At 45.1% G+C, this 12,635-nt stretch overlaps 1 protein-coding gene across 1 annotated transcript in view; it reads left to right on the forward strand.

Moving 5' to 3' along the window:
- DNAI1 (dynein axonemal intermediate chain 1) overlaps window positions 1–12,635 on the forward strand; it is a 265,252-nt gene that overhangs the window by 188,150 nt on the left and 64,467 nt on the right. Inside the window, exon 13 of the mRNA XM_069101915.1 lies at window positions 1,332–1,579. Coding sequence (XP_068958016.1) covers window positions 1,332–1,579 — 248 coding nt within the window. The remainder of the gene's footprint in view (window positions 1–1,331; window positions 1,580–12,635) is intronic.

The raw sequence follows: 12,635 nt of genomic DNA on the forward strand, positions 1-12,635 counted from the left end.
CCGAGGCTGTATTTGAACTCGAGTCTATCCTGACTCCAGATCCAGTGTTCTGTCTACTACACCACTTAGCTGTTTGAATTCATGGCCACTTGCCTAATCCTATCCATCATTAAAGTCCTTGCCCAAATTTTACCCCATCAGTGAAGTCTCTCTGGTTCTAGTTCCACCCTTCCCCCAACTCCCTACCCCCAGCAGAGGATTATTCCTGCTTCAGTCCCCATGGAGCACTTTGTCCCTCTCTCGTACCCTTTACTACATTCTGCTTTGCGTTTCAGTTATTTGTATACATGCCCATTCCCCTCAACTATAGAAACTCTCTAAAATTGGGCAGGTGCCACATGCATCTGCTGAGGAAAAAAAGACAACTTTGAGTGAAGACTCTCTGCTTTTGATTGTAAGCTGACCCAGACTTTGTAGCTCTCCTTAGCTGGGTATATCTTTAGAGCGCTAAGGACTTAGAAAAACAGGAAACACAATTACAGACCAAGTCTTTAAAAAAAATATTTTCTGTAGTGGTTTTTTTTAGATAATAATAAATGCACCAAACAAGTGAAAAATGGGAATGAGTATTACAATCCCGAAATTAATTTAAAGTCACAGGCCACTGGGCCTGCAGAATTAGGTGTATAAATCATACAATCTGCTCTTACTTTCTAAAAGCATAAGAATATAACCACATACACACAAACAGGTACCCCCACAATTTCTCCAAACCCAGAGTTCTGTGCCTGGGTTTGTGTGTGAAGATGAGCCTCAAATATGCCTAATCCTCCCTACCACCACCAATAACTGACTCTCTTAGGTAGTCGTTGTTGTCATTTCAGTGGTGTTCAACTCCTCATGACCCCATTTGGGCTTTTCTTGGCAAAGATACAGGAGTGGTTTGCCATTTCCTTCTCCAGCTCATTTTACAGATGAGGAAACTGAGGCAAACAGGGTTAAGTGACTTGCCCAGGGTCACATAGCTAGTGAGTCTAAGGTAGGATTTGAACTCAGGTTTTCCTGACTCCAGGCTTGGCGCTCTATCCATTGTACCACCTAACTGATGGTAGGCATCTTTAACTTGTAAGGGCATTTTCATTTCCAACATCCTATTCAAGCCCTATGAGGTAGGCAGGTAAAGCAAATCTCCTTTTGACAGCTGAGCAAACTGAAGCCTAGGGAAAGGTCGAGTGATTTACTCAAGGACAGAACTGGAGGGCTGGCAAAAGCAAGACTAAATCTCCGGCCTCCTGACCCCCAGTCTAGGGCTCTCTGTCCCACTGTACTTCACTATGTCTATAGTAACTCATTCTTTGCCTCAGTTCATAAATGCTGGTTTCTTGACCCAGATGACTTCATGAAGCAAAACCGGGGCATGCTGCTTTTGTACACTTTGAAGAACCCCAGCTTCCCCGAGTATATCTTCAGCAGCGAGTGTGGCATCATGTGCCTCGACATGCACGTTGAGCACCCCTACCTGGTGGCCGTGGGCTATTATGATGGCAACGTGGCTATCTACAATCTGAAGAAGCCTCATTCGCAGCCATCCTACAAGAGCTCAGCCAAGTTAGGAAAGCACTCAGAACCTGTGTGGCAGGTGAGTATTCGTAGAAGTAAGTGGAAGGATACCTGGAGGGAGTGGGTGTCAATTAGGAATCTGGTGAGGACCAGGCAAACATGAAGACTTGAACTTGGCGAAGAACTGGTTCACCTGGGGTCAGGTCCTATCTTTGAAGATCTCTCATTTTTCCCACAGCCCATAGATGAGCCATTGAGAAAAGCCTCAAGGGAATTATCTGGGAAACATCTTCTAGGTCATAATGGCAGCACAGCTGCTGACCATGTTGATAAAATTCATTGCAAAATATTCCCTCCTCTCCATTTGGTTTTAATGACTTCTATACAGAGGAACCAGACAATTTCCCCATTCTTCAATGTGAGCTAATGACCTCAGCATCCTTTGTGGATTTTCTTTTGATTTTCTTGGAACACAGTCAGGAGGTTTCCTCAGGACCCTAATGGGGTGACCCTGAGTTGTGTCCATAGAATCAACCCCTATAGATTCCTTGTAACCTTTGGGGATTTTTGGCCTGGTCTCTTTTGTTAGGAATGACAGGCGGAAAAGCAGATTCATTCATGGCTCTGTCAAAACTAGCTGGTCTAGGACAATAGTTGGTACACCAGTCCCTCTCTGCTAGGACAGTCCCTTAATTCACTTATACTCATACTTGGAGGTTGGGTTCCCATAGGATAACTGCCCCTATGTGTAGCTGCTGCCAAAACTGTAACTCGTATACCTCACCAATATGCATCAAGCCAACAGACACAATTAGCTCTTAGCAAAAGGATTTATTAGGATGGGGGTGGGGAGAGAAACACTACGAAACACCCCCCTGCAAAATCAGAAATGACTCTCCTTTGTGTGCATTCATCATTTATGGGGAAAGTGAGATAAAATTTAGAGTTTTAATGGTACTGAGCCACATATGTCAGGTACACGTGTAGCAAAGGCAGCTCTCCACTCCTGGTTCTACATGACCTAGACATTGCATAGAACCCTCCCACTGTTTCCATGGAGGTCTCTGCTGTGTGAATTGCTCATCTGGACTCCCAGGAGGTATTCTACTCCACAATTCAACTCACAATTTCCTGGGCTAGCTCTCTCTCTCCTAAGTCCGCATCCAGTTCTCTTCACTGCTGCCAGGGGTCCCATTTCTCAAGGCTACTCCCTTCCTCAAGTGACTGCCCTTCTGTTTCTGTGTTTGTCAGGAGTGTGTATCTCCTCCTTTAAATGTGCCTTGAATTCTCTCAAGCCATAAACTTTCAAACTGCTGGATGGGTTGTCTTTCTCTGGGCAAGTAGCTGCTAGATGTCATGGCTGGCCAAGGACAGGGGGTAAAGAAATCTCTTTTCTTCCTAACTCCCCTTCCCCCTAGGTCTTATTCCATAAGCTCATTCTGGACTGGGACTCCCTGAAACTACTCAGGGTTCAGTTCTTTAAAACACCCACAGGAGTGGCTAATTTGTTTGCTCAATCTTTTTGTTCCCTTCTCCACTTCAATCAGAGAGGTGTTTGCACCTCATAAAGGTGTTAACACCTCATTACCTCATCTGTGTGACTATATTTTGTGACTGTATCAACTAAGTTGGGTCAGGGAAATCACATCCTTCCTCCCTTACACATATCTCATGTAGTAATATTTCATCATCTCATGGTCATCAAACTGAAAAGAATTTAATATCTTAACATAACCCCTCATGCAAAACCTTTAGAGAAACATTAGCTAAATTAACCTTATCTAGTGACTTACATAATAAGGAGTACTTTCCAGTAGCAAATGCAGTTTTTCTTCATTTTGTCCAGGCGCTTGAGGTACTTGCTGGGCCTTTTCTTTCTCAGTGACTGCCAAAGAAGCCGAGGGAGTGGAAGTTCCTGATAGGAGGAACAGGGCTTTTTAAACCTGGTCACCCTTAGTCCTTCCAAGGACTGTCCTCATTGGACAAGAAACCACTGGAAATGGAAGGGAAGGGGAGGCAATGGAAGAAGAGGGAAGGGGATGGACTGAGGGGGAAGGAAGGAAAGAGTCTGATGCCTTGGAAAGAACACTAAATTTGTAATTGAGACGCGGATTTGAATATTGGCTCTGTGGTTTACTACTTGTGTGATTTTAAGGATTACTACTGAGGCTATTTTCATTATTTGAGTCATTTGTATGTTTATACTAAGCTACAAATTTCCCCTGATAGTTCATGTTTTTGATAGTTCCCATAAAAAAGCCCCTCTAAAACATTTTGCTTACTTAATGGAATTCAGCCTGCCAGGTTCTCCTTCAGCCAGAGCTTAAAGCACTGGATTCAGGGTCAGAGGACCCAGTTTAAATCCCAGCTCTGCCAACTTTGGACAAATCCCTCACCTCTAGACCTCAGTGTCTTTATCTATAAATGAAAGCCATGAACCAAGAGGCCTCCGCAGTCCTTTCTAGTTCTGTATCCTATAAGAACAGAATAAAATAGGCGATCAGTAAGTACCGGAGAGGAACAGGACCTAGGACTCCTTACTCCTGGTCCAACTGTGAGCATAAGACTTGGGAAGCAGTGGGCCTTTCAGAGCAGAGGTATATCAATTATACTGCAAATTCCCCTCTTTCTGTGTGTCTTCAGGCAGCTTTGAACCAAGAGGCAGACCAGGAGATGAGTCTGGGCATGACCCCTATGGGTCTGAAAGAGATGGGGAAATCATGGAGGAGAATGACCTCAGCAGGAGAAGAGAAGAATGCTGGGGCTTTAAGGAAGCTCAGATAACAAAGTTAGGCCCCTTTTCTCTCTGGGGAATGCTTATTCTATCTAACTAGTCTTTTGGCCAGTGTGGAAATAGCAGGGATAACTCCCCTCCCCCATTCCCTAATGGTTTTTCCTTCTCTTATCTAGTAATTTTTAAAATAATCTATATTTATATAGCACTTTAGGACTTAGAAAAGGCACTTAGGTGGCACAATTGATAGAGTGGTGGCCCTGGCATCAGGAGGTCCTGAGTTCAAATCTCAACCCAGACGCTTGCTGTGTGACCCTGGGCAAGTCACTTAACCCTATTTGTCTCAGTTTCCTTTTCTACAGAGTGAGCTGGAGAAGGAAATGGCAAACTACTGTTAGTATCTTTGCCAAGAAAACCCCAAATGGGGTCATGAGGAGTAATCAACTAATCAGCAAAACAAATTAAGGATTACAGAATACTTTTCTCACAACAACCCTCTGAGGCAGAAAGTGCAAATTTAATTCATTTTATGAAATTAATTAGGAAATTAAAGTTTACTAGCTTGCCCATGATAACTAATTACTTAGCTGAGGCAAAATTCAAACCCAGGTCCCCAAAGCAGTCTTTCTCCTAGCTAGCTTTGCAAACTCCTGCCCCCCTGGCTGGGCTTGGAAGAGGCTTCGGTCATGAAAGCAGCCCAATTCTGCCTTTCCACATTCTCATCCCTACCCTTTCCAGGGTGGACACAGCCTCATTGGAGCTCCTACTGATTTAATGGCAGTTCTTACTCATAGTTGGTCAACTCAGTGGCGTAGTAACAGATGGAGTGCTATTCCTGTTCAAATCTAGCCTCAGATATTTGCCAGCTGCGTGACCCTGGGCAAGGCCAGTCACTTTACCTCTTGTGCCTCAGTTCCCTCATCTGTAAAATGGGAATAACAATAATAATAATAATAATAACTATCTCCCAGGATTACCATGAGGCTAAAATGAGAGAATATGTGTAAAGCTCTTTGCAAACCTTAAAGGGCTATATAAATGTTAGCTTTTGTTATTAGCTATTAACTATTGTGCTTTTTAAAGCATTTTCCTCACTGTGATTGCATGAGTTAGGTAATATAAATAGCATTACTCCCATTTTGCAGATGTGGGAACTGAGAAGTTAAGTGGCTCCCCGGAGGTCGCATAGCTAATGATTTAGGATTAGGTCCCCAGGTCCTTCTGACCTAAATCTATGCCTCTTTCCACTACATAAAGCATGTCCATCAGAAAGTGACCCGGTCAGTAAAGGATAGAGTGAGATAATATATGTAAAGTGCTTTGCAAACGTTAATGTGCTATGTAAATATTGGCCATACATTATGAGGGCTTTAAAAAGCATTTTCAAACTCTGTCCTCTAAGACGGGGTTAATAGAATTAGAAATGTTTCGCCTGAAAGAGAGGGGGAGATTTGGAGAGGGGAGGGGTAGGGAGGACACAATGGTCACGTTCAAATATCTGAAGTACTCTTCTATAGGAGACAGATGAAATTTGCTGGATAATAATTGGAGTTGCCCAGGGATTGGAGGAGCTGCCTTGTGAATTACTGAGCTCCCTGACACAGAAGATGCTTAAGCAGAAAGCCCACCTGCCAGAAATATTGTAGAAAGGATTTTGGTATTGATCATCAATCAGTAAACATTTACTAGGTACCTGCTATGTGCCAGACACTGTACGACACACTGGGGGTACAAAAAGAGCCATATATGATCCCTGCCCTCAAGGAGCTTACAATCTAATGACTGAGAAAACACGCAAACAAATAAATAAAGCAAGCTACATAGAGGAAATAATTAACATAGAGAAGCACCGTAATTGAGAGGAGTTGAGGAAGGTTTCCTGTGCAAGGAGAGATTTTTCTTAGGACTTCAAGGAAGCCAGAGCAGTCAGTAGTGGCCTCTCTGGCCTCTCATGCCCCTTTCCACTCTCAGCTTGTGTGCCCCTATGATCCTACCTATTCTACTGTTCTCCCAAGGAATGCTGGGAGAATCAAAAGCACTCCCCAGATCTGGGGTGGCTTGTTGAATGAGAATATTGTAATTACTGCCATGTACTGCTGGACTGGGGAGCTCTTGCCCTGGACACCCACAGAGCTGACATTCCCAAAAACCCTTTCCAAAGTCCATCCCAGCAGCCCAGAGTTTCATCTTAGGCCCTTATAGCATCAAGAGCATTTAATTGGTTTAGAATTTAAGACTGCCCTTTTGATATGGCAAGATTGGACCCAAGGTAGCTGTGGCTAATGAAGAGGCCCCACACAACTTCATCTCATCTTCCCACTGAATCCTGAGGGACCCCCTGGCAGATCCATGGCATTAATGAGCCTTCCTTCCATGCTCTCTGCTCACTTATACCACAGTGTGGGCCATGGGAAGTTAGACAACAGCTATTCAATCCCATACAAATGGGAAAGGAAGGGCCTGACATCCAGCCTTCATTCATGCCGTCATTTTTCCCTCTCAGCCTCATTCTCTTTCTTTCCTTTCCATGAAGTAAGGGGATGCAGAATCTTAAAAGTCAGAGTCCCTGCCTCTAGTCATGCTGAGAACAGACTGACAGGATGGAACCTGACGTCCTGTTGGCTTTTTTGGCTCCGGATTTCTCTGCTGGCAGGTATACTCTGAGTCTACTCCCTGGGGCTTACCTTGGCTTCCCGTGGGTTGAGAGCATCTCTGCTGTTTCAGGCTCACAAGGCAGGACAGAAAGCTTAGGGCTTTGTTCTGAACCATTTCCAGTTTCTGACCTTTCTCAGGTACTAAAAAGGTAGAAGCAAGAGGGATCCAAGGTATCATCTTCCACTCCATTCAATCCAACTCCCTAAGTCTGAATTCAGTCTCTTCGTGTACTGATCCCTATGCTGGTCAGGACTTCAGTCTCAATAGAAGAAAAAAGATACACAATAGTCAGCCTTGCTGAGGCTTGTGAGACTCGAACCAGGCCTTGAAGGCTTGGTAGACCAAGGAAAAGGTGAGTGGGAGAGAGTTTTCCTGGTTGGGGAATCATCCCCTCTTTCCCACATGCAGAGAGAGATTGTATGATACCTCCATTTACATCAAAGGGTCATGGGATGAACTGAGAAGTTGTGTCTCTCAAGGATCTCACAACCCTGGTGGTTGAATTTACCTTTCAAAGTACATTTATGATCTCACCTGATATTCAAAACAGCCTGTGAGGTAGTTAGGGTAAATAGGACTCTGTATCCATTTTACAGACGGGGAAAGTGAGAGTGTGAGAAAGAATGATGACTTAACCCCTCTGGGCAAAGCAATGAGCTCACCATCATTTGAGGTGTTCAAGAAGTGACTCAGGGGCACCTGCTGGGAATATTATGGTGGTGATTCTTGCATGGGGCGAGAAGTTGAAATGGGTTGTTTTCTAAGGACCTTTTCAGCTCTAATGTTCCTTGACTAAATAAAAACAATAACGCCCAGCATTTCTAGTGCGTTAAAGTTTGCAAAGCCCTTTTGACATGTTATCTCAATTAGGTTCTCACAACAATTTCATGAGGTAGAGTCTATTCTTATACCCATTTTACAGATGAGAAAATTAAGGATTAAAGTTATGAGTTTCCCAGTATCACAAAACTAGTATGTGTCAGAGTTGGAAACAGAATCTGTTTCTCTTGATTCCCTTCAGGATTTATTTCAACAGATCCCATTGCCTCTAGCTAGAGCTCAGTCTGGGCTCTACAGTCCTCACAGAAGGTCACTCACAAGTTCCCCAGCACTGAAGCCCCAGGAACTACCAGCAGGAATGTGGGGTGGGAGATGCCACGAAGCAGATGTAGGCTTGATATCAGGGAAAATATCCTCATTGCTTTACAGCCAGAGCTGCCCGGAAGTGGAGAGAGAGGCTTTCAGAGGCAGCAGCATTCTCCCCCATGAAGGTCTTCAAGCAAAGTCTTCATTCTTTGGGGAGTATGGGTCAGATGACATGCACAACCACTGAGGTCCTGTCAAACCCTGAGCTTCGGGGATCCTGAGACTTAGAGCTTCTTAGCCCAAATTTATGCCCACTCTGGTTTGAGCTAACCACTATGCCACAAGTGCAGCCTGGCCCAGTAGGTTTCAGAAGGCTGTCCTCAAAGCTGCTCCTGCTGCTGACACATACTGGCCCTGTGGCTCTGAGTAAGTCAACGAACCTCTCAGTGTTCTAGGCAACTCCTGGAAACTCAGTTGCAGACAGAGAAGGTGTCCAGCTGCATTGGTAGAGGGAGTTTCCCAGCTTAAGCCCCATGGGGTTTGGTTTTGTTTGGTTCTTTTGCCTGATTTTTTGACTCCTGAACAAGATCCAGAAGAAAAGACTGTTGAGAGACTTGGGTCTGGCACAGCCACTGAACAAAGGTGCCCTTTTTAATTAATGGAAATGAGCAAATTGCCTTCCAGTTATATGAAGCAACCCATCACCTTCTATTCCCTACCTCCTACCCCAGCCAGCCATACCCCCTGCTGTGGAGATAGAGAGCAACCAACCAAGCAAGGGGTCCAGAATGCACCCAGGACCCCTGAGGTCATCCACTCCCCTCCTAGTGCCTAACTGGTAGCCTGGAGTTCTCCCAGAAGTGGGATGAAAGCTACAAAATGCCTTAAAGACCCTAGGGGGAGGGGCAGCTAGGTGGTGGTGATTAGAGCTCTCAGCCTGAAGTGGACCTGAGTTCAAATCCTGCCTCAGACACTTGACACTAGCTGTGTGACCTTGGTCAAGTCACTTAACCCCAATTGCTTCACTCCCCAACCAAAATAACGACCCTAGTGGGGAAAAAGAGACTCTGGAACAAATAGGCCCTGAGGTAAGAGCCATCCTGCAGGCCCTATTCCCAAGCCTGTTGGCTCTGCCCCAGAAAGGCTCAGGCAGGAGGAATTGAGAACAATTGGGCTGTTATATATGACCTCGGGCTGGGCAGTTTGGGAGTAGGACCAGTGCCAGCATCCTTAGACAGAGGGCAGGGGGACAGACACAGGTCTGTAGAGAATATTTAGAACTGGAAAGGGCCTTAGTGGTCCCCAAGCCCAACCCTCTCCTTTCCCAACTGGGCCCCAAGGAGGCTGGACCCTAAGCATTCTGACTCTGGTGCTGCACTGCTGCCAAAGCCAGTCACATCATAGTGGAGGAAGCCTGGCTGGAAAGGGCTGTGATCATCCATCATCCCTCCCTTGATTCCAGTCTGTGTGTATCCCATTAGCTTCTTGTTTTCCAAATCTGGTAGAGAGCATCAAATGACAGATCACCAAAGAGGAGAAATCCGACATGGAGAAGACATAACAAGTTTACTTGGCTTTCCCCCAGGAGCCAGGCCAGGACGCTGGCTAGTCCAGGCTGAAAGTGCCTGAGAGATAAAGTTCCCTTTGTTTTCCCAGGGAGCCAGACTCCTACTAAAGGAGACAGCTAAGCACATTGTGGCGTTTAGAGAATAGTGTTGTCTCCCCTCGGGAGTCTGTCTTTGGCACAACCACCCTGCCTCGTACCTGTCCCCAGTTTGTGCCCCCACCTGTGCCCCGTCCCAACACATACATACATCTGGGCTTTCCTTTCACCTGCCTGTCAAACTAATCCCTGCCCCGAAGTTAGTAGCTGATAACTGTGTATGAAGTTCTCCTTTCCAATGGCTTCTCCCTTTTAATGGAGGGAGGGTGCCTATGAAAGATTTAAGTTCAAGATCCCAGTTCAATCTGCAAACAGTTATGAAGGCTAGGGGAGGCTAGGTGGTGCAGTGAATAGAGTACTGGCCCTGGAGTCAGGAGTTCCTGAGTTCAAATCCGGCCTCAGACACTTAACACAAAACTAGCCGTGTGACCTTGGGCAAGTCACTTAACCCCAACTGCCCTCCAAAAAAAAAGAAAAAACAGTTATGAAGACCCACTGTGTGCAAGGCACTGTAGTGATTTCTAATGCAATGTCAGAGCTCAAGGAATGAAGCTAGGGGAAATATTTTTGAAGAGGGGCACCCTTCTTGCTATCATCCCATCACTCTGGGCTCTTGGCAAAGTGAATACCACTTGATGCTAAGTTTAATGATCATGATTTCCTTAGTGACACAAGGTCTGTGGGAGGTCTCTCGGGTCCCATGTCACCTTACCAGGAGTTTTGATCTACAAAAGCAGCTAGGTGGCATAGTAGATAAACCATTGGCTTTGGAGTCGAGAAGACCCGAGTTCAAATGCTGCTTCACATTTAATAGCTATGTGACCTTAGGTATGTCCCTTAACTTCTATCAGTCCCAGCTTCCCCATCTGAAAAAGGATAATAATGACCCACATCACAGGGTTGTTGATGAGGATAAATGAGATAATATATTCCAAATGCTTTGCAAATCTTAAAGCCCTATGTAAATGTTATCTATTATTATTATTCTTTATTATGACATTGCCCAGATTCACTCATTGCCTCTGGCCAGAAGTGAGCAATTCTCCCATTTTTCCATACTGACCTCTTCTCCTCCTCACTAATTTATAATCAGATTCCAAAATTAAGCCAGAGAATATACTTAGTCTTTGTTTAAAGTCTCAGCTTTGGATACTGGTCTTGTGATCTCCACACATCAGCCTTGAGAATTGTGCACCCCTATTCCTTCCTTTGGTGGAGACCTTAGTTCATTCAATATCACCTGTGCCATTCTCTTAGTCACTTAGAGGAGTCTGCTTTGCAGCTTAGGGCATTTTCTCTCTCAAAATATGTCCCAAGGGCATAAACTCATTAGGGTTCCCACTCACATGGCAAGGAAGCAGAGCATGTCATTGCTGGAGACATTTTTCTCTGAGTTTGGTATTCTGTGCTCCCTATGGACTCATTCTCAGGACTGACTTGAACCCCTGGGATCCATGGATCTAACCTTCCTCACTTACCATTACAGGAGTGAGCCTTTACTGGCTCCCAAAATGCATGGTCAGGAGGCCCAAGCACAGAAATGACCTCATCCACTATGGATAACTGACCTTTGCCTCAGAAGGGTCAGAGGAGAGAAGGAGTCCCCAAGTCAGCTCCTTAGAACCCCACCTTTATTGATCTTGCCTACTGGAATTTATTTTTTTTGTCAGAGAGTTGAAAGTCTGTGTCACAGTAGAAACAGGACCTCCATGAGGCTCCAGCTCCCACCACCTCCAATTCATGCAAAAGGGGACTCTAAACAAACTTTGGAGCTACAGAACCCACAAAATGACACAGAGAAGTTAACCTCCCACTGAGGACAGCCTGGCAGGCCAACAGGAAGCATTGCTCTGGGAGCCAAGCCCAGCCCCACACTGAGGTTTTAGCCCCAGGGAGGGCCTGATCAACCACCAGCTGGAGGGACTTCAGATCACTAGCAGCTGTGGCTGTTTCCAGAATTATCAACACATAGATGCTAAGAACAAACTGAGAGGTCAGTGTAGTCTGGACTTTGGGACCCAGTAGTTAGGAGTGTGTGGCTTTTGCCCCCAGGGTGAGAAGCCACTGAGATGCTGGCACAGCCAGCCAGTGCCACGTGGCAGCTTCAGCTCCTGGCCTGCAGACTGTAGGGGGATCAAGAGACTAGCTAATTGCTCTTGCTTTAACCTAATTGGATCTGGATTGCAGTCTAAGGTGGAGGTCCTGGGGTGTGTGACCAGCTTGACAGAGTGTGTGGAGGCTTCAGAGAGGGAACACAACTAATACCTTCGGCAGCTGAGAAAACCCCAGCATTTGGAACGAAGCTCCCCTGTCTGGTGGCAGAGTCCTACTGTGGCAAAAAGCCCAGGGGTCAAGTAATTGAGTGGCAACATGACCAGGCAAAGGAAGCAAACCAAGCAAAGCAATCCAACATTAGACTCCTATTTTGGGGACAAAAAGGAGCAAAGCATGGAACAGGAGGAAGACAGTGAAGTCAGAATTCCTGCACCAAAAGCTTCCAAGAAAAATACAAGCTGGTTACAAGCCATAGAGGACCTTAAGAAGCAGATAAGAGAAGTGGAGGAAAAATTGGGAAAAGAAATTAAAACGATGCAAGAAAATTACTAAATGAGAGTCAACAGCCTGACTGAGGAAAATAACACCTTAAAAAAATAGACTAACTCAAATGGCAAAAGAGGCTCAAAAAGGCAATGAGGAGAAGAATGCCTTAAAAAGCTGAATTTGCCAGATGGAAAAAGAATCTCAAAAGCTCAATGAGGAGAATCATTCCTTCAGAATTAGATTGGAGCAAATGGAAGCTAGTGACTTTATGAGAAATCAAGATGCTGTAAAACAGGTCCAAACAAATGAAAGAATAGAAGGCAATGTGAAATATCTCATGGGAAAAACCACTGACCTGGAAAATAGATACAGGAGAGATAATTTAAAAATTATTGGACTACCTGAAAGCCATGAGCAAAGAAAGAACCTAGAAATCATCCTCCAAGAAATTCTCAA

Source organism: Petaurus breviceps, unplaced genomic scaffold (genome assembly GCF_028583685.1).
Source record: "Petaurus breviceps papuanus isolate PSGF00001 unplaced genomic scaffold, PetGlider_PUasm1.0 520, whole genome shotgun sequence".
Lineage (NCBI taxonomy): Eukaryota > Metazoa > Chordata > Mammalia > Diprotodontia > Petauridae > Petaurus > Petaurus breviceps.